Source organism: Rhyacophila brunnea, unplaced genomic scaffold, assembly GCF_057557595.1.
Source record: "Rhyacophila brunnea isolate RB1 unplaced genomic scaffold, BYU_Rbru_1.0 scaffold_7, whole genome shotgun sequence".
Classification (NCBI taxonomy): domain Eukaryota; kingdom Metazoa; phylum Arthropoda; class Insecta; order Trichoptera; family Rhyacophilidae; genus Rhyacophila; species Rhyacophila brunnea.
In genome coordinates this window covers 23,753,707-23,772,000 of record NW_028233339.1, presented here as the reverse complement: position 1 = coordinate 23,772,000, position 18,294 = coordinate 23,753,707, and the positions used below count along the sequence as shown (strand labels likewise).

The window sequence follows — 18,294 nt, the reverse complement described above, 5'->3', positions numbered from 1 at the left end:
TTACTAAAATGTAAAAATCAATATTCAAAATATAGTTGAAATGCGGATACCCTTTGTCTACAACTTAATTTTCTTATCTGGATGATGAATAATAAGAATGGGTTTAAATTTTCAGAGTTTCATCCGAGCGTGTCTGGCGTACCGCAAAGAGGAGCGCATCGATGTGTTCAGTCTGGCAAGGCATGAGTATCTGCAGCCGCCGGTTCCCAAGCACGGACGAGGCGTGGGCGCTGGTGCGGCAGGCGGGGGCGCTGGCCCTCACCATGCGGCACATCATGCAGCCGCACACCATGCTGGCCAGCACGGTCAGCATACACCGCAGACGTTCAACGCGGCCATGTTCGGGTCCAACATGAACGCATCCAGCAGTTCCTAGAATCGACGGCGGCGGCCGCCCCCGCCCCTACCCCGCACCTGCTGATGCCGCCGAGCGCCGCCGCTCCCCTCTCTGTGAAACGGTTCGGAACCATCGGACTCTCGGAGCTGCTCCGCCATGCCGCGGACGCTCGCCGACAATTGTGATAGTTTTCGGACACCCGTTCCTCGAGTGCTGTATATAGTTATGTTAGGTAACACGAGGCCTGCTCCCGCGCTCCCCTCCCCCTCCCGGGGCCGAAAAAAGGGAAGCGAGAGGAGAGGCGACGGGTGAGCGGGAGGAGGGAGCCCTCGTTCAGTTTCCGATGTCCGGCGCCACGGTCGACGGTGACTGTTTTTTATTTTTCGCAATATACATAATATATTATTCCTTTTCGTTAAATGTTATGCGGAATTTGATACGGGAAAGTGAAAAAGTGAGAAGACGCCGGGCGATCGGGGCGTTCGGATCGTGTTATTTATGAGAATGAAATTTGTAAATTTGAATGATGACGTTTCCGTTGTGTTATGCGATTTTAAAAATCCCATTCGGCCTCGCGTCCGTCGAGACGGGCGTCGGCCGAAGGGAGTCCTGAAGTTTTATCTGAGAAATAAAATGTGATAGACCGTCAGTCGCCCCGAGCGGTGACTTCATTTTTTTTAATCTATTTATTTATCAGAGCGAACCTTGCGCGGAAAGGTTGAATTGAAAATATTTTTAGAGCGTTTAGTGTCTTCGTACGATTCCTGATTTACTATTTTTTGTTATGCGAGCGGTCCGTATTGTCGCTGTCTCCTTTTATAATATGCATTATGGTATTTCCCGTTATATTTGATTTGTAAGAAATATAAATGAATCAAACCTTCCTAGTATGTTTAAATCGCCTCTGAGGGCGAGGAGCGCTTTCCCGTTTGTGTTGTTCCCTTCGCCTTCTTCGTTCTTCGTTTATAAATACCGTTCTTTATATAGACTTTCTTTCGACAGTATCATGTATTATTATCCGCCTGCCGATTGTTGAATTATTGTCATCATCACTAATAAAGCATTAGTCCCTCGATTTTAGGAAAGTGACGCATCAGTCCAATTGATGAGGCTATTATTTTTTTTATTTTCTGTTTTGCCCACAATCTGATACCATAATATTATAGATAGAGAATGCTGTACTCAGTTCGCTTGAGTGGGTGATTAAGGACATCAATAAAGTAAATCATCGAGTACACATAATAAAATATTTTACCCACACGTACGTGCAGTGAATGCAAATTTTTATCCGTGACTTTGAACGAGTGAAGCGAGATGTCATATCATTTTTGAAAGATTTCCTTCGATGTAAAGTCCCGCCCGGATTACGACACCTGCTATGATTTAAGAAAACACTTTCCAAATGAATCTCTAGGTCTATTTCATTAATGTTTAAGCCAGATTTACTTTGGCATTTAAAGGAGAAATATTTCAAATGACGGATTAATTTTAGTTGACTGATTTATCTATATTTTGCATTGTGTGCAATGTCATTACAGCTAGTTTTTACAATTTTAGAATGCTGATGTTTTATCATATTAGTGATAATGGCTGAATAATTGAAATAATTAAAAGAAATATTTGTAAAAATCATTGTTTCCTTTATATTAAAGATTATCTATCATCTTGTGATGCGACAACATAGTATTCCTTCATGGGGCTTCTCATCCGTTTCTAATACATGTTTTCTCCTCTCTCTGAGTGTGTGCTAAAACGGATATTATCATTTTTTGTATGAGTCATGCAAAATCGAAATTTATTTACATGTTTTTTGTTATATACAAAACTGTCCGAATTTGATTTTACTATACAACAAACCACAGGTTTTACAGAGAATGGACCCGTCTTTACAAATTATTAAAAATTCAATCCCATGAAAATTCTCAATAATTCATTATAATATTGTAATATTGAAAGTGACAGTTACAATATTTAATCAATCAGCAAGTTAAGGTTTTGCTTCCCTCTAGCATTCAATACTAAAATAAGCATAATTTCAATAATATAATGTACATAATATATTTTTTATTTGAATCGAGGCACTACAAGAAAATGTAACCACTGGAATTTTTTTGTAAAGATGTGACGCTGGCAAAATAGGCTTTGTTGAATTGTGCCTATTTTGATTGTTCTTTAGTTTGAATCTGTAAAAATATGCTATTTTTGTTGGTTAAATTTTCTTGTATGAGGACCATGTGTTATTTTATTATCAACTTGAATGTGTATACATTTTATTGCGACACTGTATATTAATTTGGGAACGACATAAAAGTTTATTCATTTTGGGAAAATCGTAATCAATAAATTAATTACTAAATAATATAGCTTGATGACATTTTGCATGAATAAATCCCTATTTCATTTCAAAAATACTCCAACACACCGTTGGGTTAGATTCTACACAACATCAGAGGAATCAATAAGCATATACCTAATTGATCTACATTACCAAATAAAAATATTATGTATGAAGGTTAATCTTTTGACAGAATCGTTTCAAACAGTCAATACATTTCTATGGTAAGTATTTACACTGATTTTAAGAGTTCGAGAAATTTGTAGTCACAATACATAGTACGTATTTTAAAAACTGTAGAAGAAAGTTGATCCAGTGGAGAATTTTCTCATAATTTAAAATATGACACTGATTAAAACTGATTTGCAACTATCACAGAAATAAAGAATAATTTAAAACACTGGCAAACGTGATAAACTGTCAAATTTTATGATAAGTTGTCGGAAAATCAGTTACATAACTTTACTTCTTGGCCGTCGTTTAATCCCTTATACTTTTTTCTAATTATGTTAAATGGAAACTATGTATGGATATTTTCATGTTTGATATTAAAATGTCCTTAGATATTTTCTTTTCTGCTTAATGCCAGACTAGACAATGGCTTGTTACAAAAATGCACTTTTCGTTAAAAAAAAAAGCATCTTCCCATTCTTCTATAACCGGCATTCATTTTGCTAGGCTAATTTTTGTATCACCAAATGCATGGGCTAGAGATGTATATCTTGTCCGACTCACACCTCGCACCTATTTATTTACAAGTAGCAGGTGTTATGGTGATGTAATTGTTAAAAAGATGACTTAATTATGACAACTGATTTAACATATCTATAATATTTATGATCTTGGAAAAAAATGTTAGTTACAAGAGTGAACGTTACAAGACATTCTTAATTGCATATTGGAAAAAAGTATTAAGAGCATACATAAGTGAAACGGCAAATAATTTTCAACAGTAGGTGGGACGAAATTTTTCACTCGTCGCCAATCGGAGACTGACAGTCGAGGTGTAAGCACGTCAATTTGTTTTTTGATGGCGTCGGAGGAATATATTCTTAAATCATGTAAAGATGACTAAAAATGTTATCCACTTACTTGAAAAAGAAAACATGTCAATGGATATACCATTATTATTACTAATATAACAATAACATAAAATTAAATGGACACGTTGAATTTTTATGACAAATTATATTTTGTTTGGCTCGCGTCATTTGCACAATCCGCGCATCGCCTAGTCACGATCTTTTTAGACCATGCCTCAACTGAAGTATAGCCTTAAGAAAAAGAAGTATGTAACATTATTATACTGAACACATGGAATAATCAGTGTTATTAAAAAACTGATAAATAAGTAATAAGGAGGTACCTACACAGAGTGAACTAAAAATAGACCTTATCTTTAAAAATTATTAAACATCAACCCAAAATCACCTCACAGAAGTGGAATAATATATTGATATCTGAAGCAATATGCTTGAATACAGATATCGCCTATTCACCTGCCTGGAACAGCCTGGTTTCTAAGTGATCCAAATTATTAGTAAGAATAATACAATTAACTTATTGGATGCTAACGACGCGTTTAGTGCGTAACAATCAGGTGGCCATTAGATGTAATTAGCATGCTATTTAAATGTGGTAATTAATTACTAATTATCTAGTCAGCAGTCAATGTATTAAATTAGCTGCAAGCCATTTTGCATTGTGGGTTGTTACAAGCTTCACACTTGTGCTCAGAAATGTATTTGCTAAAACTATAAAGAGATAAAGTCTAATAGAGGTTTTATTTTATGCAATGAATTATTTAGGTCAGTGATTTCCAACCAGGTCCCGCAAAGAAGATTACAAAAACCTTTCGAAAAGATATCTTAGCATATTTTTTGTAAGTTACAAAAATTTTTTAGGTTACGTTATGATGAAAATTAAAAGTGAAGTAAGTATGCACAGAAACACGGGACAAAGCTAAAATAACCACACAGCATGGAGGTCTCTTACAGTGTTATTTATGAAAATTATGGGTTGGCTCTTTGGGTGTTGTGAAAAGTCAGAATATCAAAACACCCACGCCCTGGATTTTTTTTGTCAAGGAAAAATGCGACCATTAAACACATTTTTGATCTCTCTTCAGTAGGCATGGTCATATGACTTTGCTACTTGGAATTATATTTCGTAGTATATTATACCAACATCTTATAAACAGAAGAAACTCAGTTATGCTGACCTCGATTATCATTTCTTTTGTATGATTATAAGACATAGGTACAATTTAAAATATATAATTTAAAAAAAATCAATATTGATAAATTCGTGAAACTAGAAAAATGTGTAATTAATATCTACCCATCTTGCAAATGATGCATTTCCAAAAAAATCGTAACATTAAATCATGGATGATTCAACTCCATAACCATATTATATTTGTATACGAAACCATAATTTTTTTTGTCTCCTGTAAAGTAGAATTTTTGGAGTTACACAATTTTCTAACGACGATATTAGAAAGGTTTATTCTGGAAGTAAAATAGATCTTTTATTATCTTTTAGATTATCCAGATAATCGAGATTCCACTGTTTACAAGTAATTCAATCTTCAAACTCTATTAACTCAAAACTAATAAATCATACTTACATTACGTTAAAACTGGGGTGATATTTATTTAAAAAAAAAAAGCATTGGTATAATAAAAAAGGTATATCATCACATCCGCTCCATGACAGAATTTTTATGCAGGTGCACAATCTGGTTGTTAATCATTCGCTCAACCTCTGATTGATGAGGGGGTGGGAATAAGGGGAAAACAGAATGCTCTGAAATTCAATCATGCGTCAATAACATTGAGCTACTTTACGAGCTGCTTGTTGGTGAATTTACAATCTGCCTGTAAAGTCGCCCAGTGTCATCATCGAACAATCTACCGAGAAAAGTTGAAAACCGGTCAACTTTACACGCTACATGCCGGCGTGTGGGCCTACTGCGTCTGCGCAGTAGAGCGTAAGAGCGTCCTCCCGGTAAAAACGAACTACGTTCTGTCAAAATAGTCGCTAGCTTGTTGGCTTCTCAGCGAATGGAAAGTTTTGTGTGTCATCATCATAATCGCAGTAGCTGAATCCCCCGCTTTTAAATTCGGCAACAAACAGCTCGTAAAGTAGCTCAATGTAATTGACGCATAAGACACATTGATGAAACAAAAATAGTGTGAATTTTGATAGCCAGCAAGATTCAAACTATGGAACCACTGATTTCAAGTGCAGCCTGCCAACGTCTGCTCCACAGCCGGCGACCATGAGGAAAAAATTTGAAGTGAGGATTTTTAAATACACATTAATTGTCTATACAACGTTTAGGTACCTACATGGATTTTTTTAATAAAGTAAAAAGTAATCTGGTGACTCAAAAATAATAGTAAATTTATTCCAGTACTTTAAATTTTCAGTAAAAAGGTGTATCAAACCTGCTAGACTAACCAATAAAAGATACTAATTTATTATTAAAATTTCTTTTGACAATGTCCGTTCCTAATAGGATCATATGAGCCTCCACAGAGTAGAGGTTTGTATTAACAGATTTTTGTTTTTACGAAAAATGAATGTTAGCCACTTGCTCGATCGACCTATTAGGTTCATACTCTTGACTCACAACACAAATTGAAAAACAATGTTTGTATTTGCCACCACGACCTAAGCCCGGCGTGTAACGTATGGACAAGAATTTTATGGTTCATTAGAACCCAACACGATATTGCGGATCACATGGAGGCAAGAACTGCAGTTTTCCGGTGAATGTTTCAGTATAGATGTGTTGATTCTTATATTGTGAAAAGTGAGTATACCTGTTCACTGCCAGATACGAGATATCTTGTCAAACGGTCTAAGTTTGCTACGCCAGATACAAGATATCTCGGAAGTACTAATAATTCAGTCAAAACAAATGTGGCAACCCTGCCTGAAAGTAAAAGTTTCATTTTCGGAAATTATATTTCGCGTTTTAAGTACTGCCAAGGCCTTTTTTACGGCAGCCAAAAGATTATTAAATAATATATTAATTTCATACAAAAATATCTAATGTAAAACTACCTAAATTCAATATTTTAGTAATAAGAGTAGTTTGGGGAACAATAATATTCTTTCAAAGTTAATCTTCACTCAAGGTGAATTAGTGTATTAGGTGTACAGGTTTAAAACAGTTATGATTAGTGATAACTTCTTTATGGCAATTGTAGCATGCATACATTAAGGGTGAGCTTTTCCTTAACCTTATACTAAAAAAATATCTTCAGTAGATCAGCATTAAAAATTATGTCTAGAATCTTCGTGACAGTTTTTTGTCATGAAAAAGTATTATTTTCAAAATAAAAGACAAACTGAGTTTTTGGGATTAAGGCTGCGGATTGGACACATCTTAATTATGACTTCGAAAAACATAAATTAATCTTTAAAAACTGAACAGAAACCGTTCAACAAAATGTGCAGATATGTAAAATTTTGTCTCATATTTACTGTAATAAAAATGGGCATCTTATTCTAATTTGAAAATATGATGTAACAGAAGATCTTATAGGAACCATTTAAGCTCAAAATCAGAAAAATATTTACCATAACCATTTAATTGTGAACACATTGATATGGTAACGTACCTCCAGTTGATTACGGGGGGGATTATTGATTTGGACAGTCGCAATCAATAGGGGATTTAAAAAAATATTTAACATGAAAACCATCAATAAAACTAAGTAATATAAATTTGCAACAAAGTAAAAAAATAATATTCATTTTGTTCTGCGTTTCAAAAAAGAATCTAGTTTAACCAGCTCGGTTAGTCTGCTTTTATTTAACTTCATTATCTGTGACCGAGCGAAAAAGATCCCACTCAACAATTCCAGGCTTACGGCACATCTCCAAATATGTGCAGAACAAAAATATAAAATATATCGATCAAGATATAATGAATTTGCACTCGCAGAGGTCGCATTGAACGAGGGTTACTGTGCCCCAAGGAACTCAGTTACTCCACTACAAAATCAATTCCAAAAAGTTGGCCCACTTTTAATAAAAAACATGAAAATGGAAAATTTCAATTGATTATATTTGTATGTAACAATTTTGTCATGGTAATGAAAACAAATTCTCATATTTTTTAATAATTACAATATTTCTAAAAAAATACATAAAATTGCAGTATTATTTACTTACTAAGAATTGAGTAGGTATTTAAAATAGTGTTTTTACGTTCGATGATGATTTTTGGTAAGACTATGTGTAGCAAGGAAGGTAGTCCAATTTAAATAAATATATTGTTATTTATTCACTCTGCGATTGAAATTTGCCAGCTTATTTTGAATTTTGACAGTAGACTACCAACCGTGTATGCCACCAACTGAAAAGTATTAAATGTAAAGAGAAATCCCTTATTTGCAGAGTTTCGAGAGTTTAAGCACAGCAATGGTTTGTGCAAATGATTTTTCAAAACTGTCTCGATCTCTGAACAGTCATGAAAAGACAAATTAATATTCTGTTATTAATACAATAAAAATATAGATTACAGAAGGAATACCTATTGAAAAGAAAATTATGTATACAAAATGGGGTGAAAAAGGGCCATTTACATTAGTAATTTAAAATGTATTAATTTAGTAATTCAAAAGGCACAAAAGTGCTTTCTTTTTAAATATGTAATAATTATTTGCTAATATAACGGTGAATTTTAAAATTGTGTAAGCATGAGAGATTTATATAATTTCTACCTAGCAAAAGAGATTAGACTCTGGCTAAGGATTAGGCAATGTGCAATGTCTAAAAACTATATTCTCAATGTAGGTACCTAGATGTATATATCTCTCAGGTACCTACCTAGTAGATATTATAATAAACGTCATATTCTTTCGTTTCGTTTTATATGTTACATAAATAAAAAATAAAAATAAAGACGTTACAATAAAATGTTACAATAATAAATGCTTTTCAATGAAGATTTTTTAAGGCATAGGTACTTACGTATCGTTTTAAATGTCAAAAGTAGTAGGTAAATAACCAGACTTTTATGTTAGACAATTATTATTATTTATGTTTGCATGTTGCCCCTCTTGCGTCTTTTCCGTTTTTAAGGTATATTTCTTCTATTTTTTTTATTATTAATTAATAATCAGTGGTTTCATAAATTTTGAACAAAATAAATACATTTTTATTAGACTGTTTTTACGATGACACTTCTACCGACTTCTATGGATATATTCCATGAGAGGTTTTATCTTCGCATGTTTTTTCGTCTATGAGTTTATCTTGTAGCTGTTGTGGGGGTGTCGGTATTTTGTGCTGCGGTGTATTTATTTTATAAACAATTTTAGTGACAATTGTGACAGAAAGTTATAAGGTTCATAAATGTATATAAAGCATAAATACTTATCTTCCAGTTACGATTTTATCACGGGTTGCTAAGGTATTTTTGTAATATTTTTCATTTTGACATTTTGTGTCAACAAGAGATGGGTGTTGTGTGCCGAAATATCTCGAGTATTATTTTATTCTAGTTTGTTTGTAATGTTACATTAATTTCGGAATATCATTTTAGTGATGTGAGCAAGTGTTCAGTTCTTTTAGCAAAATATTAATGAGATATTTTTAAGTACAAGAGTATGTACACGTAAATTATTTCATCCGCACTGCCTGGTATGTACAAAATCTTTGTTGTTTTTTTTAATAACCACTCCGAGGAGTGTGAGTATCTAACCACTGTGGGCTTTGTTTTGATCTGTCAAGTCTAGAAAATCTACCACTGTACTGCTATTTTGACTTTAAAAAAACTCGTGTGCCGCTTACACTACAAACATCTCGATTTAAGTGTTTATTAATTTATTATTCCAATAACTACTATCAAAATCTTCAAATTTTATTTTAAGTTAGTAGGTACTTACATACCTACTCCATTATAAAATATACTTTAAAATTAGATGGATCGAATAATCACATCGCGTAACATTGATACACGGTGCACATAGGTTTAACTATTTTCTTTTTCATTATAATGTAGGTTCTATTTTAAATGCAATAGCCAATTAATATTAATATTTTCAGTTGTCACATAATAATAATGATTGATTAGTAAAGTGTGGTGGTGGCTTTGCTGGCGATTTGCTAATGTCTTTATAATTTTTTGATGATAGGTAATGTTATATTAATTATTATTTTTCAGGTGTTTTGCACAAATAGAAAAAATATACCTTTTCGTTATTACCTTGCGGTTACTTTAAATTTGAAAATGTAAGTTAAATTAAAACATTTGTTTTTTGTTTGTCATTTATTGTCAGCTTCGATATTTTTAAATACAAAGACAATCATCTTAGTAAATAATATCTACGTCGTTTTGCCATTAATTTGGTTCTTTAAGGTTTAATATCAGATATCTGCTTACGAAAGATCGAGCGAAGCAGTCTTCAAAAAAATAATCAGAATACCTATTCACCAGTGTAAGGAAATCATAACTTACGACACGATTACGGAAATGTGAAAACCTGATATCTGCTGATATCTTTGCTCTATAGTCTATCTATGGTGAAAACCTCGGAACATTTGAAGACAGTTGGAAGGGGCCCCACACAAAAAAATCTACCACCTAAATAAATGGTTAGTTGTCTACTAACTGTCTCCATGGAGGTTGAGATTTATAAAAAAGGTACGGTTGTTTTGGTATCTATGAGGCTCATTGGTCATACCAGTAACAAAATACTACAAAACAAATGTGGTGCTTTTCTTTTCTGAATGCTTGATTAAATCAATGTTGATTAAATTAATTTGATTTTATTTATTTTATGTAGGTATTCGCTTCAGACGGAGAAAATTCTAAATACATATTATTCCACAAATCTTATATAATTTTAAACGGAGATGGGTTACTAGCCATCTTCCAATATATGCAGGAAGCTATAATTTCTAAATCTCTGTCCAGTTAAAAATTAATGTGTTGATTTAAAAATTAAAAAGAATATGAAAAGAGTAAGAAATAATTAATTATATAGGTACTTATATCATTATTTAATGAGTTTGCTCCGAAGAATTATCAATAAACTTCGTTATGTATGTACAAAATATTATATACATTTTCGTCATTATTACAAACAAGCAAAATATTGAGTTGTGACCTAACTCAGGGGTAGTCAATCAAACCGCTCACTTTTGTATCTCTGTTAGTAGTAAAATTTTCTAACCGCCCTCTGGTTCCACAGTAATGGTGTAATATAATAATAATTACTTACCAAATACTTTATGTCAGACTTTTGCTAAGTTTGGCAGAATAAATCTGTATAAAACATCTAACTGTAGTTAAACCTATCTTTTTATTTATACTGTGGATACATATAAGCATGAAGTCTGATGAAATTACATTTAATTAATTACGTAACGTGAACTAAGGGGTGATACAAATAGTATATTTACTGAAATTTAAATTGTTACGGGAATTTTAAGAAAACATAATGAAAATGTTAAACCCCCTACCGCCCACCATGAAAGCTGGAACGCCCACTAGTGGGCGGTAGGTACCAGGTTGACTACCCCTGACCTAACTGTTAGGTAGGTAAATATCGACGTTCTGCGTCTCTACTTAGGGCAGCTTGTAAAGTGTGGTAAGCAGTGTAATTTATTATTCTGTCTAAAATTAATGTTTGGTATACTGCACTATTACAGCCGCTCCGTAATGTTTATGTGACTGAAATTGAATTTAAAGTTTAAATCGATATATTTTTATTATACTTCTTAAAACTGCTTGTGCAGTGAACATTTTTCCAATAATATATTCCCACTAGTTGTTAACTAATATATGCGGCTATTTGCAAAATCCGCTTCATTTTATTGTAATTGTACACCCACTCTAAAATATATTTAACCTATCGATTTGAAGTACCTAAGTTAAAGTAAGGATCTTGAGTGTAATAATTAAGTGCCCTTGCTTAAAGATAATGTTATGCGGGTTAAAAACTGAACTAAGTAAGTACCTATGTGGTGTAACATGACTGTTAATAGCGTTGGTAACTGCGGTGTGCTTAGCATTAGGAACACATCCTTGGATCCCATGATATACATATTTATGTGTGTTATTTTCAGGTTGGCTTCTAAATTGGACGTCTCGTAAACCAGTTTGGAGCGGACCGGTCGCCGGACTCTACTTTGTTTGGATTTTTTTTATTCGCCTGGTTAATCATAATAACGTGCGTGTATGTGTAACTCTTCCCTAACCACCGGTCATTCATTGTCTATGGCTACCCATGCCAGTGGTCTTCGGACTTTAGATGATCGCACCCCACGCGGAAATTATGTCACGCGCAACCGTGATTTACCGTACTTCACAATACAAATTAGATTTATTCACACACCTCGGCTTCTTATTTTATTTACATATTTACTACATTTTGTTGATCTATATTCTATAGTAATCTCCTATTCGTTCTTATTTGTAAAAAAAGAATGTGACTTAACCATGCCTTTGTAGTTTTGACTGATACCACTTCCATGTTATTATGTAGGTATATGAATAAGATGATTACCATCATAGCTGAAAAATGTAAGGACTCAGTTTCACATGAGCAGGACCATTGCCGACTCAAGTAGAAAGCCGATACATTCACAACGACTGGTTCTACTTTTTCCGCCCCTCCCGTTGTTGTCTATGGATGACCTGTCATTGTTCTATAGAGTGCTCATACTAACGCGTCTGTCGTGTTCACACAGGGAATGGTTTGATTTGGATTGATGAGTTACATGATAAATAATACACTAGCAATTAACACACCTTCTACAAATGTAATGCATAGATCAATGCTACATATTTTTTGGAAATCGATATTACCACCGGTTTTTGTGTGAAGGACTAGTCCGACTTTGACAGTTGATGTATAACAGGAATGTATATTATTTATAAATAACACTGATAGTTAATAATATATTTCATTCGAGAATTTTTTATAATTCAATTTGAAACGAGAAAGGGCGAATCAATATGTCAAGCAATCTGGGATATGATTTTGACAGCTGAACAGTGGATCACTCGTTGCTTGTGCAAAAAGATATGCTCAGGTTTTATTAATCTAAAGATGGCGCTGGCAGGACCCGTTGTTACGGTCGGAGGTCTCAAAAATGGAGATCACTTTGATGATTGCCAGCCTTCGTAGATGAGGCGGAAGTTAAAGAAAAATATTAAACAGGACTTATATTTGGTGTTATTGTTATATATTATCAAAACATAAGCAAGGTTTGCAAAAAAAACTACCCGAGATAAATATGTTGATTTAGATATAAACTGACTTACCTACTTTAAATATCCCAATACTATCGTACAAAATTACTCAATACTATTAAATACTATTATCTAAGTACAATTAATATGTCACGTTTAGTATACTTCTAAGAAACACTAATCTACGACTAAGTAGATAATTATTATACACTCTGTTGAGGGGGTTGAAACGAAACCAAAACAGCTGCTGTTAACGTTTCAACGTGAAACCGTAGAATTAACATAGATTAGCTTTTAGCGGAGTAAATTATATACCATTTAAGTACCTACATGTCATCAAATTTTATTTCCTCTGAATCACTACAAGTAGGTATTCTATATGTTGAATTTATTGTAACACATGTGTTTTTTATGTAAGTAGATACCATTCCGATTTTGTATTTCAATAGGTAGGTACAGTAAAAACGAAACAATGATGCGGTTCGTTGATTGTATAAATTGTACGTATACGTACGAATACGCGGTCATCGGCTGCCAGGCATCTATCACGGCTCCCCATACGCACGCACACTATCGACCGACCGCATTGTTGTTTCATTTTTACTGTACCTCGTAAATGAAACTAGTTTTATTATTTTTTATGGATCATTTATTTCATGCTTGACCGTATGACATCGCCAAAATGACCGTCGCTGGCTACAGCGCAAATGGGTGCCTTTCGACAAAATTTTGGCGTATAGGTATGTCCGTTCCTTTCAGTAGGGCATCAAATGAATAAAAAAACGAGGTGTCTAACTGATCTCACTAGAGTTTGACATTTTTCATCCAGAAAATACTGTGTAGCACCACAATTAATCAGCATTTACAGTAACTTCGTTTTCGTAGTCATTTTCAAATAACAACGGCCCAATGTCCAATGATGCCATCAATGAAAATTGTACGCTATGTCAAACACGTTTTTATTTAACAGATCCACTCAGGTTGAAACGAGCTTCGTCGCTCATGTTTACATTTTTAAATAAATTAGGGTCTTACTAACTATAACAAGTTGTTGCGAAATTTCCTATAATAAATTGCCAGCGTTTCGATTTAGAATGAATCTCATGCCATTAAATAACACATACTGCCAGACTACAAAATAAAATTGCGGTAAAACAAAATCGGAACAGTACGTAACAAGACCAGCTGTCATACTTATTGATTGATGACTTGAATATTTTACCCAGCCCCTAACGACTTTGTTTTAAATTTAGATCTTTAGAGATTCATTCTCAATTGACCATAAGTTTCCGCCGAATTATTTCCTTTTGTGTAAGTTCATACAATACTTATATTATATCATATATTATGTATAATATTATAATATAATACGGTTTGAATATCGCCGGTGTGGTGAGCGGTGTAGCAAAGAGCCAGTAGGCTAGACCTGTATCACGCTCGTATAACAGGTAACCGACTGCACCTTCCGACTGCATAACATATTAATAGGATTTGGGATACAAGCCATATCGATTCGAGCGCTCAATGGAGAATATTGTTATTTAATAGGTGCTGACTAAATATTTGGATTCGACGTCAGTGCAACCGCGTGAAGTCAACTTGAGATTAATTTTAATAAGTCTTTTAAATTTACGGTGTAAAATATGAAAATTTATCTTTTTACGCATTCTTTTAATAATATCCTAATCACCGATATGGATGGTTTATTGAATTTTCTTGAAAGTGTAACTTTTACTAATGGCGAAAATTGGTTATCGGGTGATAGATGATTATAACATAACTAGATAACAAAAGAAAAAAACTTCACAATTATACCCATACTCGCTTTGTAAATTGTAATAACACCTATGTAAAACTTTCTACGTGTCTGTTCCAGGGTTATGCCTGTATCCAAAAATTCTCTGGAAAATTTCAGTACCCTGAAATAATCTTACAACTCGAGATAAGTTCAAAAAAAGTATGCACGATCGTGGACATGTACATACCTAAATATGAAGTAGGGAAACTTTCTTTCCATCCCCGAAGGAGATTTATTTCATTTACATACGTGCCATAATATGTTAGTATCTTGCGAGTTTGGATTCAAAAGGCACATTTAATAATGGTGTTCTTAATGTACCTAAGTATGTGTATCTTTTCCAACAGCCTGACTGAAATTTCTCATTAAATACTTAACGGATATCCTTTCAAAAACTTTCTAACATGTCTTTAATAATGTTTGACACTATTTTCTGTAATAAATGTGCAAATAATAATGTGTTCTGTGCAGCCATAAAATTTCCAGACACATGTTTTTCATTTAATTTAATTATTGTTTATCTCGCTGTGTCAAATCCTCCCGGCAAAGAATTCCACATATTGTTTTCCTCTTTTAGGAAAATCTGGGAGGGCGTCAGTATTTTCCACATTGGAATATATTTAAAAAAAATCTGTGCCACTGATTAATTTTGACACGCATTATTTGAATTGAGTACCTACCTACATTATGATGGATTATGTTATGGTAATATGTAAGTTATGCTTATGTTATCGTGTCTCGTATTATTGAAACAATGCGATGACACGTGTTGTGAAATCGTCTGAAGAAGAACACGAATTTACTTTTGACATAATTAATATGCAGTTATAATAAATAACACAACGTAACGTGGAATGTGTGATCTGAATAATTTTATCACACACATAATTTGAAAACACTTCTCTATACACAATGTATAACTAACCAATAGAAAAAATCATTGTAAAAAAAATTCAACACCCAGCAGGTTCGAACCTGCGTCTCTCTGGATTCGCGCCCACGTGTATTGACCACTATGCTATAGCAATCTTATCTAATTGCAACGAATTTTATCTAATGGTTCTTACAATACTCTCGAGTTGACGAAACTTGAATAAAAAAAAAATAGCTAGTTAAATTATTAGCAAGTTCAAGTCAGTTTCAACAAAAAATCTTGGAGTGATCCGTGACGTCGGTTTGTAATTAAGGTAACTGAATACCTACTTTGATTCAAAATACAAAGGCCAATTGCCAATAGTAACGCAATTTAGAAAGCGCTTCAGAGAGTATTGTAAGAACCATTAGTTAAAATTCGTCGTAATTATATAAAATTCTTATAGCAAGTGGTCAATGCACGTGGGCGCGAACTTGCTGGGTGTCGTATATTTTTTTCAAAAAGATTTTTTCTATTGGTTATAAATTTCTCAGAAGTGTTTTCAAATTATGTATGTTCAATAAAAATAATGTTTTTGTGAATTATTTGTTTGAATAAAAAAATGGCTAATTAAATTTTATCACAATTATTTATATAGGTAATCATTGATAATTTTGACCCACAAAGAGCTCTAACCTGGGGGCCCGGGTTTAGGGGAGGTCCGACATAATTGATCGACCACCTAAGTGAGATAAGAACACACATCACAAATTTGCTTTAATAGTTAAAAATAAGAGTCGCCCGTGGCACTATTTTATTGAAATTAAATTGTAGTAGGTAGGTACTTATAATAAATAGTATGTAATATTTTTGAAATATTTTAAAATATGTGGTTGTGCGATGCAATTTTATGTAATATCCCTACTTTATCATTTAAGATGAGTAGAAATTTATTTTATAATTATTTTTAGTGTGTTTTTCACTATCCAATATGGCGAGGGGTCACAATGTTACTTAGTTACCACAAAAGGGTACCGTCAGTGCTTCTGCCGAGTGCTGACAACTCAATAATGCAAGTGGAAGTGGATTTATTTAAAAAATCAAAAAATCACAAAACATAGATAATATACCATTAGAAACGGTGTTGTAGAGCATCGCACTGTCCTTAACCTTAGCGTTAGGTAGGAGGGGGTTATGTCGAGGAATTACAGAATAATTGTACAGTTTTAGTTTTGCTGCAATTATTGTATTTTTCAACAATTCTTTTAACATGCTCAGTACATTTCCAATTTTATTTATTCATTTGTTTTTTCGGTACATAGCCACAAAGTACTTGCTTACGTATTGTTCGATTTCCACTTCGTGTCAGCGGTGAATATCTTGAATCTCGACTACCTTCTGAAGAGATTTCTCTGTTCGCTCAACCTGTTGGGCCCATGCTGATCTGAATATAAATTATATGCGAAATTGTCAGACGTGGGGTTCGAACCTGCGAGTCATGACTTCAGAAGCAGACATTTTGCCATTTTTGCACCGCGTTCATCGCGGGTAGATGACACCACAATAAAAAAAAATAACCAGCATTTTAGATCTGCAAATTTTTATTAGCACATTTTTCTATGGAATACTAGTTATCCATAAATTACACGCTTCAGCTATTCATTTTAAAACTACCAGCAAACAATTTGTTTATACGCATGCGCACACATTGACGAAATGTTTCTAACCGTTTTATGAGAAAATAAACCTGCTATAGAGTCTTGACACATTGGTTTTAAAAAAAAAATTCGCGACGTCCTTCGTGTCTATTCACAGCGCCAGAAAAATAACAATTTATTATTGTGATGAATGGGTGAACCTGCAGTTTTTCAAATCAGAGACGTCCTGTGCAGGTAGGTAATTAATGCCTTATTTAGAGACAGCGTATTATAAGGCAGCGGCATACATATTTGATACAACTTTTGAGAGTGGATTCCGTGGAGATTACACAATTCGTAGGTATATCATAATTTTAATGAATCTATTCGTATGTATGTATTTAAGATAGCCAAGCAGAAATAATAAAATGCAGAAGGTAATAAAATTACATACAAATTGGCTAGGTTAGAGCGCTGTCAGCCCCCTCCTCTGGTGACCCGGGGGGTGACACTATGAGTTTCGCTGAGCACTTTACTCAGATATAACCACTGTTTACTGTTTTACGGTGTCATCTATGTAGAGGGGTTACCAGAGATTTTAAAAATGCTCCTAAGATTCCGCCAAGTAAATAAGGTTGAAAAACACTGGACTAGACCATAGCAGACTAGACTAGACTCAAGTCTCATTCAGTCTTACCAAGTACGTACGTATTTACTTAATGATAACTTCCTTCCCATAACGTGATCAGTGGAGTATTCCAATCCATTTAGTGTTTGCTTAATGAAATTTATTGTTTGATCAGCAGATATTTTGTACGATTGTTGCGTCGTGCTTCGCATGATTAAGTAGCACATATTATGATTGGATGAGCAGGATGTGCTTCCTCGCGTTTTGTGTGGAGCTGTCTCCACTTCTGCGGTTTTATTCGCGGTTTGCGACCACAAATCCATTCGACATGAGATAAAACAATTGTATAAAATAATAGTATAGGATATCTACTTAATCAGTGTACAGACATCGGGTCATCTCATTATTATAGGGTTCGCCTGTCGCATTTGTCCATTTACACATAGTTGATTATTGATTCTGTGTAAAACAAAGAAACGGTAGT

At 33.8% G+C, this 18,294-nt stretch overlaps 2 protein-coding genes across 9 annotated transcripts in view; both read left to right on the top strand.

Annotated features, from left to right (window-relative positions):
* Tlk (Tousled-like kinase) overlaps positions 1-2,690 on the top strand; it is a 138,378-nt gene extending 135,688 nt beyond the window's left edge. For all 4 annotated transcript variants that reach the window (XM_085957495.1, XM_085957494.1, XM_085957496.1 and 1 more), the window contains one exon: positions 116-2,690. In XM_085957495.1, coding sequence (XP_085813621.1) covers positions 116-376 — 261 coding nt within the window. In that variant the 3' untranslated portion in view covers positions 377-2,690. The remainder of the gene's footprint in view (positions 1-115) is intronic.
* A 6,243-nt stretch (positions 2,691-8,933) lies between these two features.
* Positions 8,934-18,294, top strand: part of LOC147064644 (adenylate cyclase type 1-like) — a 495,388-nt gene continuing 486,027 nt past the window's right edge. For 4 of the 5 annotated variants that reach the window (XM_085957486.1, XM_085957485.1, XM_085957484.1 and 1 more), the window contains exon 1: positions 8,934-9,335. The gene's annotated coding sequence lies outside the window, so the exon portion shown is untranslated. The remainder of the gene's footprint in view (positions 9,336-18,294) is intronic. The other variant, XM_085957482.1, reaches the window with a different exon arrangement.